The 17,875-nt window shown below is 39.7% G+C and overlaps 1 protein-coding gene across 6 annotated transcripts; it reads left to right on the top strand.

Moving 5' to 3' along the window:
• The first annotated feature begins 37 nt into the window (after window positions 1-37).
• On the top strand, window positions 38-16,929 carry RAB2B (RAB2B, member RAS oncogene family). Of its 6 annotated transcripts, none has more exons than XM_033435975.2 (8): window positions 61-268; window positions 520-591; window positions 2,979-3,046; window positions 9,842-9,924; window positions 10,136-10,228; window positions 13,794-13,905; window positions 14,499-14,567; window positions 15,238-16,929. In XM_033435975.2, exons 1-8 carry the CDS (start codon window positions 223-225, stop codon window positions 15,373-15,375), a joined length of 681 nt encoding a protein of 226 aa, XP_033291866.1. In that variant the 5' UTR covers window positions 61-222; the 3' UTR covers window positions 15,376-16,929. The 6 variants fall into 6 exon arrangements, with proteins under 6 accessions (XP_033291869.1, XP_033291866.1, XP_033291867.1 ...); XM_033435976.2 differs by having other exon boundaries at window positions 14,712-15,423; XM_004274102.4 differs by having other exon boundaries at window positions 119-268; window positions 15,268-16,929.
• Window positions 16,930-17,875: the final 946 nt, after the last annotated feature.

Below are 17,875 nucleotides of genomic sequence, written 5' to 3'. Positions count from 1 at the left end.
TGGAGCTTGGTGGGATAATGGCAGGTAGGAGTGTTACAGACGGCCCTGGAGCTGGTATCTGGGTACTACCGTCGCTCCGACCGAAAGAGGATTTCGAGGGAGAGTAATAGAGACGTGATCTGGGCTAGAGGGGCCGGAGGTCAATCGACTGAGTGGCTAGAGAGGCCGGAGGTAAAGGGCTGTAGAAGTCGGGCGGACCCGGAATCCAGAGGAAACGGGACCATGACTTATGCTTATCTCTTCAAGTACATCATCATCGGGGACACAGGTAACCCGGGGCGACAGCCCTCAAGCTGGGGCGGGGATTCGAAGCACCGAAATCGGGTCTTGGGGGCGGGGCTCATTCAGTGGGCTGGGCGATTAAGTGAAGCGGGGGCGGGGCGGGCGGCCGGGGGCGGGGCTCGGGGCTCGGGGCTCGGGGTTCTGGGCTCTCCGCTCCCCTTCCCGAGTCCCGGATGCCCCGACACTGGACTGTACCCGGGCGGCGTAACTCCTAGAACGCGCGTCCTCTTCTTTCAGGTGTGGGGAAGTCATGTCTGCTCCTGCAGTTTACAGACAAGAGGTTCCAGCCTGTCCACGACCTCACAATAGGTAAATGCATGTACCTGTCCTAGAATAGGTTATGAAATATGGCGAACTAAAGTGGAAAGTTAGCAGCCTTTGGTGTTCGAAGTAAAAAGTTACTTCTCCCTGTTTTTGAACTATTTAAAAGTTATGTTTAGTGAAGTGTGACTAATCAAATGCTGACAAATGGGGAGTAAGTAATTGAAAGGTAACTTTAAATTTAGAGATGAGCGTGAGGTATGGATTAGTTGCTGTAGGATTTGTTTTCCCAAATGCAATTTGTATGTCTGTGGAAAATCCCACGGAAACATAACTATTCAAAAACTCGCCTTGCTTTGCGGTAAATTAGTGCGAACCTCACATGTGTTTTTTCAAAGTAATCACTACTATATAGATTTTGTGTGTGTGTTGGAAAGGAGGAAGCAAATTGAAGACCCGTCCCAGACTTAGAATTCAAAGGTACGTGGAACTAATAACTTTTGTTTTAAAGAAAAGAGAATGATAGAGTTCAGAGACACACTGGTGATTCTGGGAAGTATGAACATCTTCCACATATTTGTGATAAGGCATGGCCTGCTGGGGCTTTAACGACCCTTTCCCCATAATCTCCATAACTCCAGCCCCCCCCAAAATATATGTGTAAAACTAGTCTTCTTGCCATGCAGATGCAGTTTCAGAATAAAATCCCTAGCTCCTATTCTTACTGTATTGCCACTTCCAAGTCACACCTTATGGAAGTCTAAGTTACTACTGATCCCAAAGGACTTATTCAGAAATACCTAATGAGGTTAGAAAAGGATTTAGAGGATAGTATCAACAGGAAAATATTTTTGCAAATGAATATTAAGTGCACAACTACTCTGTGCTAGGTGCTAGTGATACAGTGCTTAACAAGGCAAACACTGTGCCTACATTGAAAGTCCAGTGTAGGAGGTGGGGCTGGGGGCAGATAATGACAAGTAAATTTCAACTGCAAAAGGGGAAAAGAGGTACCTCCTCTATCAAGAGAGGCTGAAAATGGAAGAATGAGCAGGAGTTTGCCAGGCAAAGGGGTTGTAGAGATGAGGGAAAAGTGATCAGGGCAAGAAGGAATAAAATGTGCAAAGGCTCAGGAATAACAGAGCTCAGGCTACATTTGGAAAACTGAAAGTAATTTAATATGGTTGGAGCATGGAATTTAAAGTGGAGAGCGGGAAGAAATAAGGCTAGAGAATATATTAGGGATGAAATTTTGAAACACCTGAAGGTAATGGGAGTAAGTTTCAAAACAAGTTTCGAAACAGAGGAATGAAGTGATCAATCAAGTTTTTCCCAGAGTCCAGTATAGGCTGTGTTTCTTTCTGAATTCAGTTTTCTGTGCCAAGATAAACAAGGCAGTTAGATAGAAAATATGTGCAAAATATGAAGGTTTCTGTGTAATTAGAGGAAGTTGCATAAAAGGGGACAAAAGTGTTATTTTTTAATTCTTCCCCACTGAAATTCCATTCTTCTTGTCCAGAAAGAAAACAAAATTAGTGACTTTTTTTTTTAGTAACTATCACTATTCTTGATGAAGCAGTCCAGAGTAGTAAGAAGCAATTTTTTAATTTGTCTTATTGACTGCAGAACTTTAGAGTTGAGATTCTGGTCACACTGTGCCTGGGGCCACTGAATAGCAGAAGCTAGATTAGTGCTCTTTCTTACTTGGAAATCAGAAGTCCTGGAGTAAAGTACTGTATAAAAATAGAAAATAGGACAAATTGTTTGACTTATCATCAAGTAATTTTAATGTAAGTAATCTTCAATTTTTAAGTTTTGTCCTGACATAACCTTGAAAGAAGCTGAACGCCAGGTAAACCAAAATCTTTATCAGACTATCTGTTTCCAAACTCCTAGGAGGAAGGCTGTTTTCCAGTGAACTCTGGGAATTACTGGAGACCTGAAATGTTTCATTCTTGAGAACCTACTTCTTAGATAGGTGCTTTTCTAAAACAAAAATTCTAGAATTGCAAAAAGAAATATTGTTTCATATAGAGGACTAGAGAGTGACTTTGAGAAAATATTAGGAAATATTTTCGAAATTTTTATAAGTTTTTAAAAAAGTTACAAACTTAAACATTACCTAATAACATTTAAGCATTAAATAATAATGCTAAAATTTTATTCACCTTTTCCTTGATTTATTAATTAGTTTTATCCCCATATCTGCTTTTTGGTTATATTTCCAAGATCATTATCTAGAGCACAGTTTTTAATTCTAGAAGGTAAGTAAAACTTCAAGGAGCACAAAATGAATTGGAGCAAATAGGCAGCTGTAATGTGCTTAGTGGTACTAAGTGCAGACAGAGGATGAGTCTTTAGCACATTGAGGAAAAGCATGAACCTCTCATTCAACATGGCTGTTGTTCATTCTTTCTCGCGGTTTTCACTGACAGGTGTGGAGTTTGGGGCCCGTATGGTCAACATTGATGGAAAACAAATCAAACTGCAAATCTGGGATACGGTGAGAGGAAACAAAAATACTTTAGTCCTGATGCAGGGGCAAAGGGCTATGATGGTGGGGCTAATGGTGGAGATCAGAGTAGTAGAAGAGTGAAATCAAAGAGATAGGGAAGCTTTCACTTCCATCTGTTACAGCTGCAAATTCTGAATGCCATATCTTTTTGTTTTAAATTACCCAAATAATATATGAGTTTGCTCTAGTAAAAATATTGATTACATAATCCCAAGTTGGGGAATTCCCTGGCAGTCCAGTGGTTAGGACTCTGTGCTTTCACTGCAAGGGCCCAGGTTCAATCCCTGATCAGGGAACTAAGATCCCACAAGCCATGTGGCACGGCCACAAAAAAAAAAAAAAAATCCCAAATTCATTTGTATTTTACTTTGGAATGCATTTTGATTCTTAGGAAATGAGCCTATCTGACTTTGTAGGAATGGATTATATATCTTGAAACTATATATAATCTGATGCTTCCATTTGGGGGAGATTAGAAAGCTGTTAATTCTCTTTATCTCCATCTTAATTCTTTGCTGCTTCAGATTTTTTTTTTTACTGGGGATGGACAAAGATACCTCAGACTGATGCACACCAACCCAGATTGAACTGCTCACTCTTTCTAGCTTATTGGCTCACAAACTTTGGTTCAGGAACTTGGATTGAGATTAAGAAGTAAAGTGATTTGATTTTTTTTAATATCTTCATTGGAGTATAATTGCTTCACAATACTGTGTTAGATTCTATTGTACACCAAAGTGAATCAGCCATATGCATACGCCCTCTTGCATCTCCCTCCCACCCTCACTATCCCACCCCTTTAGGTCTTCACAAAGCACCGAGCTGATCTCCCTGTGCTATGCGGCTGCTTCCCACTAGCTGTTTTACATTTGGTAGTGTATCTATGTCAATGCTACTCTCTCACTTCGTCCAAGCTTACCCTTCCCACTCCCTGTGTCCTCAAGTCCATTCTCTATGTCTACATCTTTATTCCTGCCCTGCAACTAGTTTCATCAGTACCACTTTTTTTTTTTTTAGATTCCATATATATGTGTTAGCAATCGGTATTTGTTCTTCTCTTTCTGACTTACTTCACTCTCTAGGTCCATCCACCTCACTACAAATAACTCAATTTCATTTCTTTTTATGGCTGAGTAATATTCCATTGTATACATGTGCCACATCTTCTTTATCCATTCATCTGTTGATGGACATTTAGATTGGTTCCATTTCCTGGCTATTGTAAATAGTGCTGCAATGAACATTGTGGGACATGTCTCTTTTTGAATTATAGTTTTCTCAGGGTATATGCCCAGTAGTGGGATTGCTGGGTCATATGGTAGTTCTATTTTTAGTTTTTTAAGAAACCTTCATACTGTTCTCCATAGTGGTTGTATCAATTCACATTCCCAGCAACAGTGCAGGAGGGTTCCCGTTTCACCACACCCTTTCCAGCATTTATTGTTTCTAGATTTTTTTGATGATGGCCATTCTGACTGGTGTGAGGTGATACCTCATTGTAGTGTTGATCTGCATTTCTCTAGTAATTAGTGATGTTGAGCATCTTTTCATGTGCCTCTTGGCCATCTGTATGTCTTCCTTGGTGAAATGTCCATTTAGGTCTTCCACCCATTTTTTAATTGGATTGTTTGTTTTTTTGATATTGAGCTCCATGAGCTGTTTGTATATTTTGGAGATTAATCCTCTGTCTATTGTTCCTTTGCAAACATTTTCTCCCATTCTGAGGGTTGTCTTTTTGTCTTGTTCATGGTTTCCTTTGCTGTGCAAAAGCTTTTGTTTCATTAGGTCCCATTTGTTTATTTTTGTTTTTATTTCCTTTACGAGGTGGTCAAAAAGATCTTGCCGTGGTTTATGTCAAAGAGTGTTTTTCCTATGTTTTCCTCTAAGAGTTTTATAGTGTCTTACATTTAGGTTTTTAATCCTTTTTTTTGCGGTACATGGGCCTCTCACTGTTGTGGCCTCTCCTGTTGTGGAGCACAGGCTCCAGACGCGCAGGCTCAGCAGCCATGGCTTACGGGCCCAGCCACTCCGCGGCATGTGGGATCCTCCCGGACCGGGACACAAACCCATGTCCCCTGCATCGGCAGGTGGACTCTCAACCGCTGTGCCACCAGGGAAGCCCTTTAATCCATTTTGAGTTTATTTTTGTGTATGGTGTTAGGTAATGTTCTAATTTCATTGTTTTACATGTAGTTGTCCAGTTTTCCCAGCACCACTTACTGAAGAGGCTGTCTTTTCTCCATTGTATGTTCTTGCCTCCTTTGTAGTAAATTAGGTTACCATATGTGTGTGGGTTTATCTCTGGACATTCTATCCTGTACCATTGATCTATATTTCTGTTTTTATGCCAGTACCATACTGTCTTGATTACTGTAGCTTTGTGGTATAGTTTGAAGTCAGGAAGCCAGATTCCTCCAGCTCAATTTTTCTTTCTCAAGATTGCTTTGCCTATTCGAGGTCTTTTGAGTTTCCATACGAATTGTAAAAATTTTTCTTTAATTCTGTGAAGAATGCCACTGGTGGTTTGATAGGGATTGCATTGAATCTGTAGATTGCTTTGGGTAGTATAGGCATTTTCACAATATTGAATCTTCCAATCCAAGAACATGGTATATCTCTCCATCTGTCTATGTCATCTTTGATTTCTTTCATCAGTGTTTTATAGTTTTCTGAGTACAAATCTTTCACCTCCTTAAGCAGTTTATTCCTAGGTATTTTATTCTTTTTATTACAGTGGTAAAAGGGAGTGTTTCCTTAATTTATCTTTCTGATTTTTCATTGTTGGTGTGTAGGAATGCCAGAGATTTCTGTTCATTAATTTTGTATCCTGTAACCTTACCAAATTCATTGATTAGTTCTAGTAGTTTTCTGGTGGCGTCTTTAGGATTTTCTATGTACAGTATCATGTCATCTGCCAACAGTGTCAGTTTTACTTCTTCTTTTCCAATTTGTATTCCTTTTATTTCTTTTTTTCTCTGATTGCCGTGGCTAGGACTTCCAAAACTATGTTGAATAAGAGTGACAAGAGTGGGCATCCTTGTCTTATTCCTGATCTTAGTGGAAATGCTTTCAGTTTTTCACCATTGAGTATGATGCTTGCTGTGGGTTTGTCATTTGTGGCCTTTATTATGTTGAGGTAGGTTCCCTCTATGCCCATTTTCTGGAGAGTGTTTATCATAAATAGGTGTTGAATTTTGTCAAAAGCTTTTTCTGCATCTATTGAGATGATCATATGGTTTTTATTCCTTAATTTGTTAATGTGGTGTATCACATTGATTGATTTGCTATATATTGAAGAATCCTTGCATCCCTGGGATAAATCCCACTTGATCATGGTGTATGATCCTTTTAATGTATTGTTGAATCCTGTTTGCTAGTATTTTGTTGAGGATTTTTGCATCTATGTTCATCAGTGATATTGGTCTATAATTTTCTTTTTTTTGTGGTATCTTTTTCTGGTTTTGGTATCAGGGTGATGGTGGCTTCGTAGAATGAATTTGGGAGTGTTTCTCCCTCTGCAATTTTTTGGAAGGGTTTGAGAAGGATGAGTGTTAGCTCTTCTCTCTAAATGTTTGATAGGATTTGCCTGTGAAGCCATCTGGCCCTGGACTTTTGTTTGTTGGAATATTTTTAATTATGGTTTCAATTTTATTACTTGTGGTAGGTCTGTTTATATTTTCTAATTCTTTCTGGTTCAGTCTTGGAAAATTGTACCTTTCCAAGAATTTGTCCATTTCTTTGTGGTTGTCCATTTTATTGGCATATAATTGTTTGTAGTAGTCTCTTATAATCCTTTGTATTTCGGCAGTATCGGTTGTGATTTCTCCTTTTTCATTTCTAATTTTATTGATTTGCATCCTCTCCATTTTTTCTTTATGAGTGTGGCTAAGGGTTTATCAATTTTGTTTATCTTCTCAAAAAACCAGCTTTTAGTTTTATTGATCTTTGCTATTGTTTTCTTCATTTCTATTTCATTTATTTCTGCTCTGATTTTTATGATTTCTTTCCTTCTACTGACTTTGGGTTTCTTTGTTCTTCTTTCTCTAGTTGTTTTAAGTGTAGGGTTAGATTGTTTATTTGAGATTTAAAGTGATTTGATTTTAAAAAGCATTTCTGATGGCCCACTGGAAGTATTTTCATCTGCTAAAGTTAAATGCTGCCATATGATTCAACCATAACACAGGCCTCCCTCAGACTTTCCCTTTTAGTTCCTAGAAGGCCACAAGGAAGGAAGCTTTCAACCATAGCAGAAGACGAGAAAAAGTAAGATAAAAGCAAAACAGGGGGCTTCCCTGGTGGCGCAATGGTTGAGAGTCCACCTGCCGATGCAGGGGACACAGGTTCGTGCCCCAGTCCAGGAAGATCCCACAAGCCACAGAGTAGCTGGGCCCATGAGCCATGGCCGCTGAGCCTATGCGTCCGGAGCCTGTGCTCCGCAACGGGAGAGGCCACAGCAGTGAGAGGCCCGTGTACAGCAAAAAAAAAAAAGAAAAAAAGAAAAACAGGAATCAAATAATTTAAGACGTAAAACCATTAGAGGATAAATAAAATTTAAGTGAACTCTTGGAGGGAAAAAGCATGTTTTAAATCTTAAAGTTTTGTTAATATTACCAACAAACTTCTTTAAAATTATTTTTGGATTTTGTTGTTCTAATAGGTATGCAACTCATTAAAACATTTGTATGATTCCTTTTTTTAAATATATATTTTTATATTTATTTATTATTTATTTTTGGCTGTGTCGGGTCTTAGTTGTGACATGAGGGATCTTCACTGCAGCATGCAGGATCTTTTGTTGTGGCGTGCGGGCTTCTTTCTGGTTGTGGCCTGTGGGTTTTCTCTCTCTAGTTGTGGTGCGTGGGCTCCAGGGTGCGTGGGCTCTGTAGTTTGCGGCACACGGGGTCTCTCATTGAGGTGCATGGGCTTAGTTGCCACACGGCATGTGGGATCTTAGTTCCCCGACCAGGGATCGGACACATGTCCCCTGCATTGGAAGGCGGATTCCTTACCACTGGACCACCAGGGAGGTCCCATTTGTATGATTCTTATAGTAAGAGATTCTTGTATTGTTGGAAAAGTAACCTTAGGATTAGTGTACTGGAACACTCTTCTCACCTTCAAACCTGGGTTTAGGTTATATGAAATAATGTCTAAGAAAACAAACTTTTGTGCTATGAAGTACTAAGCTCCTAAGTTTATTTATTTATTTTTTAAACATCTTCATTGGAGTATAATTGCTTTACAATGTTGTGTTAGTTTCTGCTTTATAACAAAATGAATCAGTTATACATACATATATTCCTCTTCCCTCTTGCGTCTCCCTCCCTCCCACCCTCCCTATCCCACCCCTCTAGGTGGTCACAAAGCACCCAACTGATCTCCCTGTGCTATGTGGCTTAAGCTCCTAAGTTTAAATTATGGATTCAACATATATAGAGTTTATAACTTTTGGCCCGTTACTGAACTGTCCTTTGAGCCTAATTTTTCCCATTTGTGATATAATTAGTATCATTACTGTTATTGTTATTATACTATGAAAAAGCTATTTATTTTCCACATCTTAGTTTTCCTATCTTTAAATTATGAACAGTAGTCTTCCTTCCTAAACTTTATGTTGGAATATGAGGATAAAGAATTTCAAGAATGCGAAAACTTTTCCTATAGGATAGATTCAGTGCTCAGGGTATTCATATTTAGATGATTTTGCTTCCTTTAATGAAAACCCCAAAAAAACCCCAAAACTTCTTCCATCAGGAAACCAAAAGTATCCAGTATATGGAGGAATTAATAAATTGCTCAGTTATAAATAAAACCTAATATCTTGGCCCCAGTTGGAAATGAGATTAGAGTATAAACAGTTGGGTTTGTTTTAGGAAAACTCTGTCCTGGGCCCTGGGCTTCTTTCCCTATTTGTTATTCCTGTTTGCCATGACAAGATCCCAGCAAGGGACATCTTGGTAGTCCTGCCTTTATTAGTGGAGCACTAAAGGTTAATCAACATATGCCCAATTTAAGTGTTTTGTATCTAATTTTCTACATTGATCCATCAAAAGGAAACTTCCATTAGACAGGGCATTGGCATTCTAAGATAATTTTCCTTTTTATAGATAAAGGAATAGAAACAGAAAAGAAAGGTTAATGTGATATGTTCAGCATCATATGGGATTGAAAATACTCTGAGTTTCTAGTTCTATTTCCAGTTCTTTCCTAGGGGATATTGGGAAATGTATGGGAATGTCTTTGATTGTCACACTGTGGGGCACTACTAGCATTGCAATGGGGAACCAGCGATGCTAAACATTCAGCAATTTGATGGACAGTCTCGTAGGAAGAGGTGACCCACCCAAAATATCCATTGCACTGTCATTGAAAAATATTGATTTCCCACCTGGACTTCTCCCTGGGCAGTCAGGGTTCCTTTTCCCTAATTCTCTTTTCTTCTTTTTTTTCTTTTTTTTTTTTGCTGTACGTGGGCCTCTCACTGTTGTGGCCTCTCCCGTTGCGGAGCACAGGCTCCGGACGCGCAGGCTCAGCGGCCATGGCTCACGGGCCCAGCCGCTCCGCGGCATGTGGGATCTTCCCGGACCGGGGCACGAACCCGTGTCCCCTGCATCGGCAGGCGGACTCTCAACCACTGCGCCACCAGGGAAGCCCCTCTTTTCTTAATAGAAGTTCTTTTGTAAAATTAAGTCCTTTGTGTTAGAGTGGCATTTGATCAAGTAATTTCTCTGGAAATAACCTGGTTTTGTTGGGATTTTTTTTGTTGTCATGTTGATGGAAAAGGCTGGACAAGAATCCTTCCGTTCTATCACCCGTTCCTACTACAGGGGAGCAGCCGGAGCACTGCTGGTGTACGACATTACAAGGTGAGTAACATCTGGTGGGTGAGAGGCAGATTCTTTCCTCTGTTCTCAATATCTTTTTTATCTACTGAATCTAGTTAGAATGCTAAAGAGGAAAGGCCTCTCTGATATTTTTCTTTACACATATAATGTTCCCCCTTTTCCCATACATTTGGAATTGCTTTGGCGTTTTGAAATAAGCCTTTGACCCACTTTCTAAACTTTTCTGCTGTAGGCGTGAAACCTTCAACCACTTGACCTCGTGGTTAGAGGATGCCCGGCAGCACTCTAGCTCCAACATGGTTATCATGCTGATTGGGAATAAGAGGTAAACTTTTATTTGTATAAATAATAAGTACCAGGAGTCATCTAGGTACTCTGTGGACACTGGATCATTTGGGCCCTAAACTTTTTTAGTTTAGGTACATTTAGTGTCTCAGTTAAAAAAAAAAAATTATTGTGGTTAAAATATACATAACAGGGCTTCCCTGGTGGCGCAGTGGTTGAGAGTCCGCCTGCCAATGCAGGCGACACGGGTTCGTGACCCGGTCTGGGAAGATCCCACATGCCGCGGAGTGGCTGGTCCCGTGAGCCATGGCTGCTGAGCCTGCGCGTCCAGAGCCTGTGCTCCGCAACAGGAGAGGCCACAACAGTGAGAGGCCCGCGTACCGCAAAAAACAAAAACAAAAACAAAAACATATATATATACACATATATACACGTAACATAAAATTTACCATTTTAACCATTTTTAAGTAGATAGTTCTGTGGCATTAAGTATATTTACATTGTTCTGTAACCATCACCACCATTCATCTCCAGAACGTTTTCATCTTCCCCGACTGAGACTCTGTTACCATAAACAGTAACTCCACATTCCCCATCCCACCAGCCCCTAGCAACCACCATTCTACTTCCTGTCTCAATAAAGTTGACTATTCTAGGCACCACATATAAGTGGAATCATACAATAGTTGTCTTCTTATTACTGGCTTATTTCATTTAGCATAACGTCTGCAAAATTTATCCATATTGTAGCATGTGTTAGACTTTCCTTCCCTTTTAAGGGTGGATAGTAGTCCATTGTATGTATTTACCACATTTTGTTTATTCATCCATTGATGTACACTTCAGTTGCTTCTACCTTTTGGCTATTGTGAATAATGCTTCTTGTCAACATGGGTGTACAGATATCTGTTTGGGTCCCTGCTTTCAATTCTTTAGAGTATATACCCAGAAGTGGAATTGCTGGATCTTATGGAAATTCTGTTTGATTTTTTGAGGTACCGCTGTATTGTTTTCCATAGTGGCTACACCATTTAACATTACTACCAACAATGCACAAGGGTTCCAGTTTCTCCACATCCTCACCAACACTTGTTATTCTCAATAAATTTTCTAAGGCACCCATAGGCCAAAAGACATACCTAATAGTTTTGTTATTAAATAAATCTAAACAAGATAACAAGTATTTTTGTCATAACAACTAACTGAAAAATGAAAAACATAAATTAAAAGAAAAATAATTTTCTATTTCATTCTTAAATAACCATGACAGCACAGCTTCTCAAACCTTGGAATCAATATTGGACACTACCACTCTCCGTTCCAAATTGATTTTAGTGCAGGGTTTGCTTTTTGTCACAGCAACTGCCAAAAAGTCAGCTTCGCAAAGATGTGCAAATGTTGAATGGAATCTGTCAGGATCTGATGGTGACATTGCCAGTTATATCAAGCTTGTAATTTATTTGGTGTTCTGATGTTGAGTGTTGCTGTGTTTCCCTTGAATATTTAAAGTAACCTGTGGCACCCTTGTGAGTTTGTAGTAGTGCCTAAGGTGCATCGTTTGAGAACTGTGGCCACAGACTAATTGTACTCATTTATTGGTTCAACCAATTTATGGAAAACCTGTTATGTCTTAGACATTGTGCCAGACCCTGAGTGTGCAAGGTGAAAACAAAGCCCTGCCCCCATTCCCATGGAGCTTACCGTCAATGGGGACATAGTTATTGAATATAAAATGATTTGTATCTGATTACAAATTATGATAAATGCAGCGAAGGGGAGGAAAAAGGGCACTATAAAAAAGAGTACCAGGGTACTTATTTTTGATTTAGAGTTGTAATTTAAGCTGGAATCTGAAGGATGTGCAAGAGTTCAGTGGGCAAAGATTTTAAAAAGTATCAAATAGGGGTAAAAAGCTGTGTGAAAGCCTTAAACTGGAAAGAAGCTCGATAAGTTTAAAATGTTGAAAGAACCCTGGTATGGTTGGACTAAATCAGAGGGGAATGGTGCAAGATGAAGTTGGAAAAGAAGGCAGGGGCCAGATCTCATCATGGCACTTACTGATCTGAGAGAGGAGTTTGGATTTTATTCTAAACACAGTAGGAAGCATTTAAGAGTTTTAAGCAGAGAAGTAGCTTGATCAGGTTTTAAAAGATCACCCTGGAGGGGAGCAAGGGTTGATGTGGATCTCAGCAGCAGCAGTCCAAGTGAGAGAGTGGTGGATTAGACTAGGTCGATGACACAGAGAGAAGTGTGATTTTAAGGTACATTTTGGAGTACCTCGCTTTGGGGTGGATAGGGTATTTGGAGTGAAGGAGGAAAAGGTGTTAATAATGTCTTGGTTTTTGGCTTGTGCCATTTATGGAGATGTGGAAGCTTGGGACAGAATCAGGACATTTCATTTTGATGTACTTCTGAGGCGCCTTTTACACATCAGAGTGGAAATGAAGAACAGACAAATGGACAAACTGATCTGGGGCTTAGAGGTGTGTCTGGGCTAGAGGTACAAATTTTGGACTGTTGCCATTTAGGGTTAGTTCTTCCCTGGTCTTCACAGAGCTGATGAATAATAAATCTACATTTTGTAGGTTTGTTGTTCTCTAATGGACTTACTCCTTGATGTTTTTTTTTTATGGTGAAAAACTGGAATCCTCCCAAATGAAAATTTCCAATTAGAAAAATGAAAATCAGGCAGTTCACCATTGCCTTATTCTGCAGCCTTTTATCTTGTCTTGCATAAAGTCTTTCCATGCCACTTTATTTTTTCTCATTCCTTGGCTCTGTCTTCACATCCTCAGTATCACCTAATTTTTTTTTTTTTTTTTTTTTTTTCCCGGTACGCGGGCCTCCCACTGTTGTGGCCTCTCCCGTTGCGGAGCACAGGCTCCGGACGCACAGGCTCAGCGGCCATGGCTCACGGGCCCAGCCGCTCCGCGGCATGTGGGATCTTCCCGGACCGGGGCACAAACCCGTGTCCCCTGCATCGGCAGGCAGACTCTCAACCACTGCGCCACCAGGGAAGCCCAGTATCACCTAATTTTATCCATATCATTTTCTCTGAATCCCTCATTTCCCTGGTGGCAGGCTGCTACTTATTATACACATTAATAATGAGACTAGTGTGTGTTAAGCCAACTGTGTTCTCCCTATTCCTGGCTCTCTCTCTTCTTTCTTGTAGATTGATTCTGGTAAAGAGGAAGACACTTATCACTATGGGATTTGACATCTATGACTTTTCTACTTTCCAGTAACTGGAATTTCCCTTTCCTCTTCTTTCCTTTGCTTTAACTGGATCTCATTCAAAAAAGCAGCATAAGGCATAGACCTTGAGTAACTAAGGGGCTTGCCTAACCTCTTATAAACCTTTTTCTCTGTAATAAGAGTAAGGTATTATCCTCAACCATACAGCAGCTGTCAAGAATCTGATCTGAAGAATATTTTCCAAGAGGCTACAGAAATCAGTAACCCTATACAAGGAACATCATGCAGGATCTACATTCTTTATGGATTAACTGGCAGTTGAAACAGCTATGGGATTCTTTTAGAACAAGAGTTTCTTCTTTCACTTGGATCTTTTTTTAGTTTTCTCCCCAATTAATCTCTTGCAGTGACTTAGAATCCCGTAGGGATGTGAAGAGAGAAGAGGGAGAGGCCTTTGCTCGGGAGCATGGACTTATATTCATGGAAACGTCAGCCAAAACAGCCTGCAATGTTGAAGAGGTACTATTTGGGAAAAAGTAGGGAAAGTTTTCAGAGATTATACCATATCTTTGTCCTTTAATTCAGAATTCTCTTCCCTTATAAGACATGGGTAAGAAAAGGATGTCTTATGGTCATAGTGACCATATGTCTCCCTTTAAGGGAATTTTTCCATTTCTTTTTCCTTGATTCCTAAGGCTTTACTTTTATATTAGGTAACATTAATTGGTAAGTGTGGATTGACACTACTGTTATTTGTAAATCAGTAGAACTAATGGATTCTACTTTAGTCATTCGTAAGCCTGATAATGACTGTATCTTCAGTAACTAACTGAGAAGAGAGCATGTTTGTTTTATTTGCAGAGGGTACCAGCCTAGGAACCCTAGGTATATCGTGTGTCAGTACCAAAATACCATAGAATCCCCTTTTTCTTTTTGAAACTACTCTCAATGGCTTTTACAGAGCCTTTGGGGGACCATCTGTATTTTTACTCCATTCTCCTAATATTTCCTAATTCACCTTTGAAATCCAAATAGGAATAATATTTGTATTCTCTTTTCTTAATCTCTCTACCTAAACTCGAGCCTAATACTATGGTTTATGTTTCCTTTAGGCCTTCATTAACACAGCCAAAGAAATATATAGGAAGATCCAGCAGGGTTTATTTGATGTCCACAATGAGGTGAGATAGGGTGGGGGTCTGACAATGAACTTTGCTTTGTCTTAAACAGGATAGGAAGCTCCCTAGAATGTAAGCACTTCCTATCTAACATGATACTATTTGAAGCTATGCCAATTCATACTTGATTTTTTTTTTTTTATGTAGGTACACAGAAACCTGTCATCCTTTTCGTTTTTTCTCAAGTCTGAGACCCAGAATGCTTAAAGAGATTATTAATTGGTGATCTAAAAGGTTTATACGTTATGGGAGATTTTCTTTTCAACCTCAGTTTTTTACTATTCCAGAGCTTGGGGAAGTGTGATTCTTAATTGCTCAGCGCGGCCATTTCTGTAAAGCAAATTTGGGGTCAAAACAGAAAAAGGGATTATATGCTAATATGCTGCCACTTCTCTTTTACCTCCTCTTACTCTTAACCTAATCACATCCTGATTCTGCACATAGCTTTGAAACTTAAGTATAACAGTCACTTTAAAAATGGGCACGAAAGCCACTTCTGGTCATCGATAATACCAGAGCTGGTCATTTCATCTTCACTGTCACAGATTACTCTTCCACAGCAGTCTGGCTAGTTGCATGGTTACTTGCCAAGGCCATATCTACTTCTAGAAAACGTGATTAATGATTTCTCCTTTTACCCCTCTCCTTTCTCCCACTTAACTTTCACACTGAGGTGGGAACTACTGCCTCTTTTCTTCTACAGGCAAATGGCATCAAGATTGGCCCCCAGCAGTGTATTTCAACGTCAGTGGGACCCAGTTCCTCCCAGCGGAGCTCTCGTGACATGGGGTCCGACTCTGGCTGCTGCTGAACATCTGGCCTGGACTCTTTTTTCCTTCCTGGAACAGCTTCAGATAAATAGGCTTAAAGAAAGAGGTCTTACTTGCTTTGGCTGAGAAAAGCCTCTTTTCAAGGTGTGATGTTTTGCCTTTCCACTTAAAGACCAGGGGAGAATTTGGGCCCTTATTGACCTGTCCTTCTTCAGGGACGTGAGCATTCCCTATAGATTAGGGCTCTTCTCATCCTTCTATTTTAATTTCTAAAATGTTAGGATCAAAGCTGATTGTCATGGTAGTTCAAAAATAAATTCTTTTATAAGCATATACAATCTACTCCCCACCAAGAGTTAGTAACAATGGTCTAGGACCTTCTGCTTGAACACTTGAGATTACTGGGATCCAGCTGGCCTTTTGACCATAGATCCTCAGTCTTGGGATTTCATTGAATTTTTTCACTTGCCACGTCATAAGATGTGTTGCAGATAGTGGTTCCTTCTACTTGAACTGCTCAAGGATGCTGAATACTTCTCCATCATCCCATTACTAGTTTCTCTGTCTTAGAGTAACTACAAAATTTTGAAAGCAGTGGAGTTGCTCCTGGACCTGTAGCCACTTACTATCATTACCTAGAGAAAACATCTTTCCCTGTTCATTTTGTTTTAGGGACCAGACCTACCATTAGTAAGTCAGTGTCTTTCACCAAATAGACTCCTACTGTTTCATCACACACACTTCTTAAGAAGACCTATTTAGACTTTCTATTGTAGTCAAGCTAATCTGCTTACTGGACATGACATATTTGCTTCCACTCCTATGCCTTTGCACATGCCCTACTCTCCACTAACATTATACTCAAAGTCCACATTTTTTTCCTTCAGAACGCCTTCTTTGACTGACCTAGGGACTTCTGAACAATTATTGACATAGTACCTTTTAGCTTTCATATATTGTTTATTCATATGTATATTTATTTGTATTTATGTTGCTTTGTAAATATGTTTTATAGTAGCTTTGTGTGTGGAACCTGTCTCCCCATGTAGGTTGTAAGCTCCTTGAGAGTAGTAACCGTGTTATCCTTTTAGTTTTGTAAACCGCTTCCTCCACCATTCCTTCGGTGCCTAGTGCTATTCCTGTGATCACTGAATTTGACTGACATACTTAAAGACCTGGAACAGGTTTATCTTAGGCTGCAGAGGAAACAAAAGGCCTTAGCGTCATCTCTATGTAATTCTATCTCAATCTCTTCCACCTGCTTACCCTGGATTCTATATTGCTCTTCTCCCTCTCCTCTCTCTCCCTTCCCTGGCCCTTCACCTCCATTCCATGCAGCGTACACTAAGGCTGCCTGCTTCCAAGCAGTCAAATGAGTGGATACTTCTCCAGCCATTCTCCTTTTCAAGAGCATATAATTCTATCCTAGTCAGCTTTGCCTTAGCTTCACTAATCATGCAGCCTTCTGGGCCAGTTGCTATGTCATTTTGACTTGATGTCCCATTCTCTTCCACAGCACTGAGGTCTCGTGAATTTTCCTTATTGTTTTTGTTGTTGATGAATTGTTTCATAATTAAATATATGCATGTATCCAAGCTGCTGACATTTCGTGTGTCATTTCTGATTGTATCCCAAACATAAGTAGATACTCTCTCCTTCTAGGGAATTGTATCGAAGGTATTGGAAGAAGCCTCCTTAAGATACATTCATTTTATACAGGATTCTGCCCCCAGTAGTACTGGTATCCTTTAATAGTGCACCACGGGAAGTTGGAAGGCATTTGGAGTATTGCTTTGATTATCGTTTGGTTTGGTTTTTGAAAAATCCTACCTCATTCTAAAAGGGATTGAGGCTGTTGAATTTGGCTTGCCCCCTCACAACAGGGACAGAACTAAAGTAAATATAACTTAATAGTTTCTGTACAGGAGTTTTCCTTTACCAACCAAAAAAACCTTTAGTGATTGGGATGAATCAGAGCACTGATCAGAGATAGCATTCTGCCTAGAGCTGCTGCTTTCAGAGTCATTAAAGGATACCATTTTGATATTTTAGAGTGTATCTTTTTGATCTGAATCCCACATCCAGTTATTTTATCCAAACCACTGATAACCTTCTATACTCAGGTATTTCACCAATTTTAGGGAAGCATGAGAAACAGAAGTACCTGGGCAAATTCATGACCTGTATTGATCATTGCTGATGTTCTGAATGAAATGGTCATGAAGAATTATAGAAAGTGGATCTCCCACTCCCATGTGAAGAATCGTAATTATAAGATAATATGGGTGTTGGTTGGTTTTTGAAGGCCAGGACTATTGGAAGTCATATTTATAGCAGTCTAAATCATTACTATTTATAGATCATTGAGGATAGCAGGCACACCCATTCCCCTTTCTGTAATGCTTATTAACTGGTTCTTTAGGTAGTAGGTTTATTTTGTATCAAATAAGCAGAAGGATAATAGGTTCTCATTCTAGAAACTTAGTAATTAAGATCATATCTGTCTACGCATTTACAGACAGATATATTGTTCTGGTAAGT

This window comes from Orcinus orca, chromosome 2, assembly GCF_937001465.1.
Source record: "Orcinus orca chromosome 2, mOrcOrc1.1, whole genome shotgun sequence".
Taxonomy (NCBI): domain Eukaryota; kingdom Metazoa; phylum Chordata; class Mammalia; order Artiodactyla; family Delphinidae; genus Orcinus; species Orcinus orca.
This window is presented reverse-complemented; position numbering and strand designations above follow the sequence as displayed.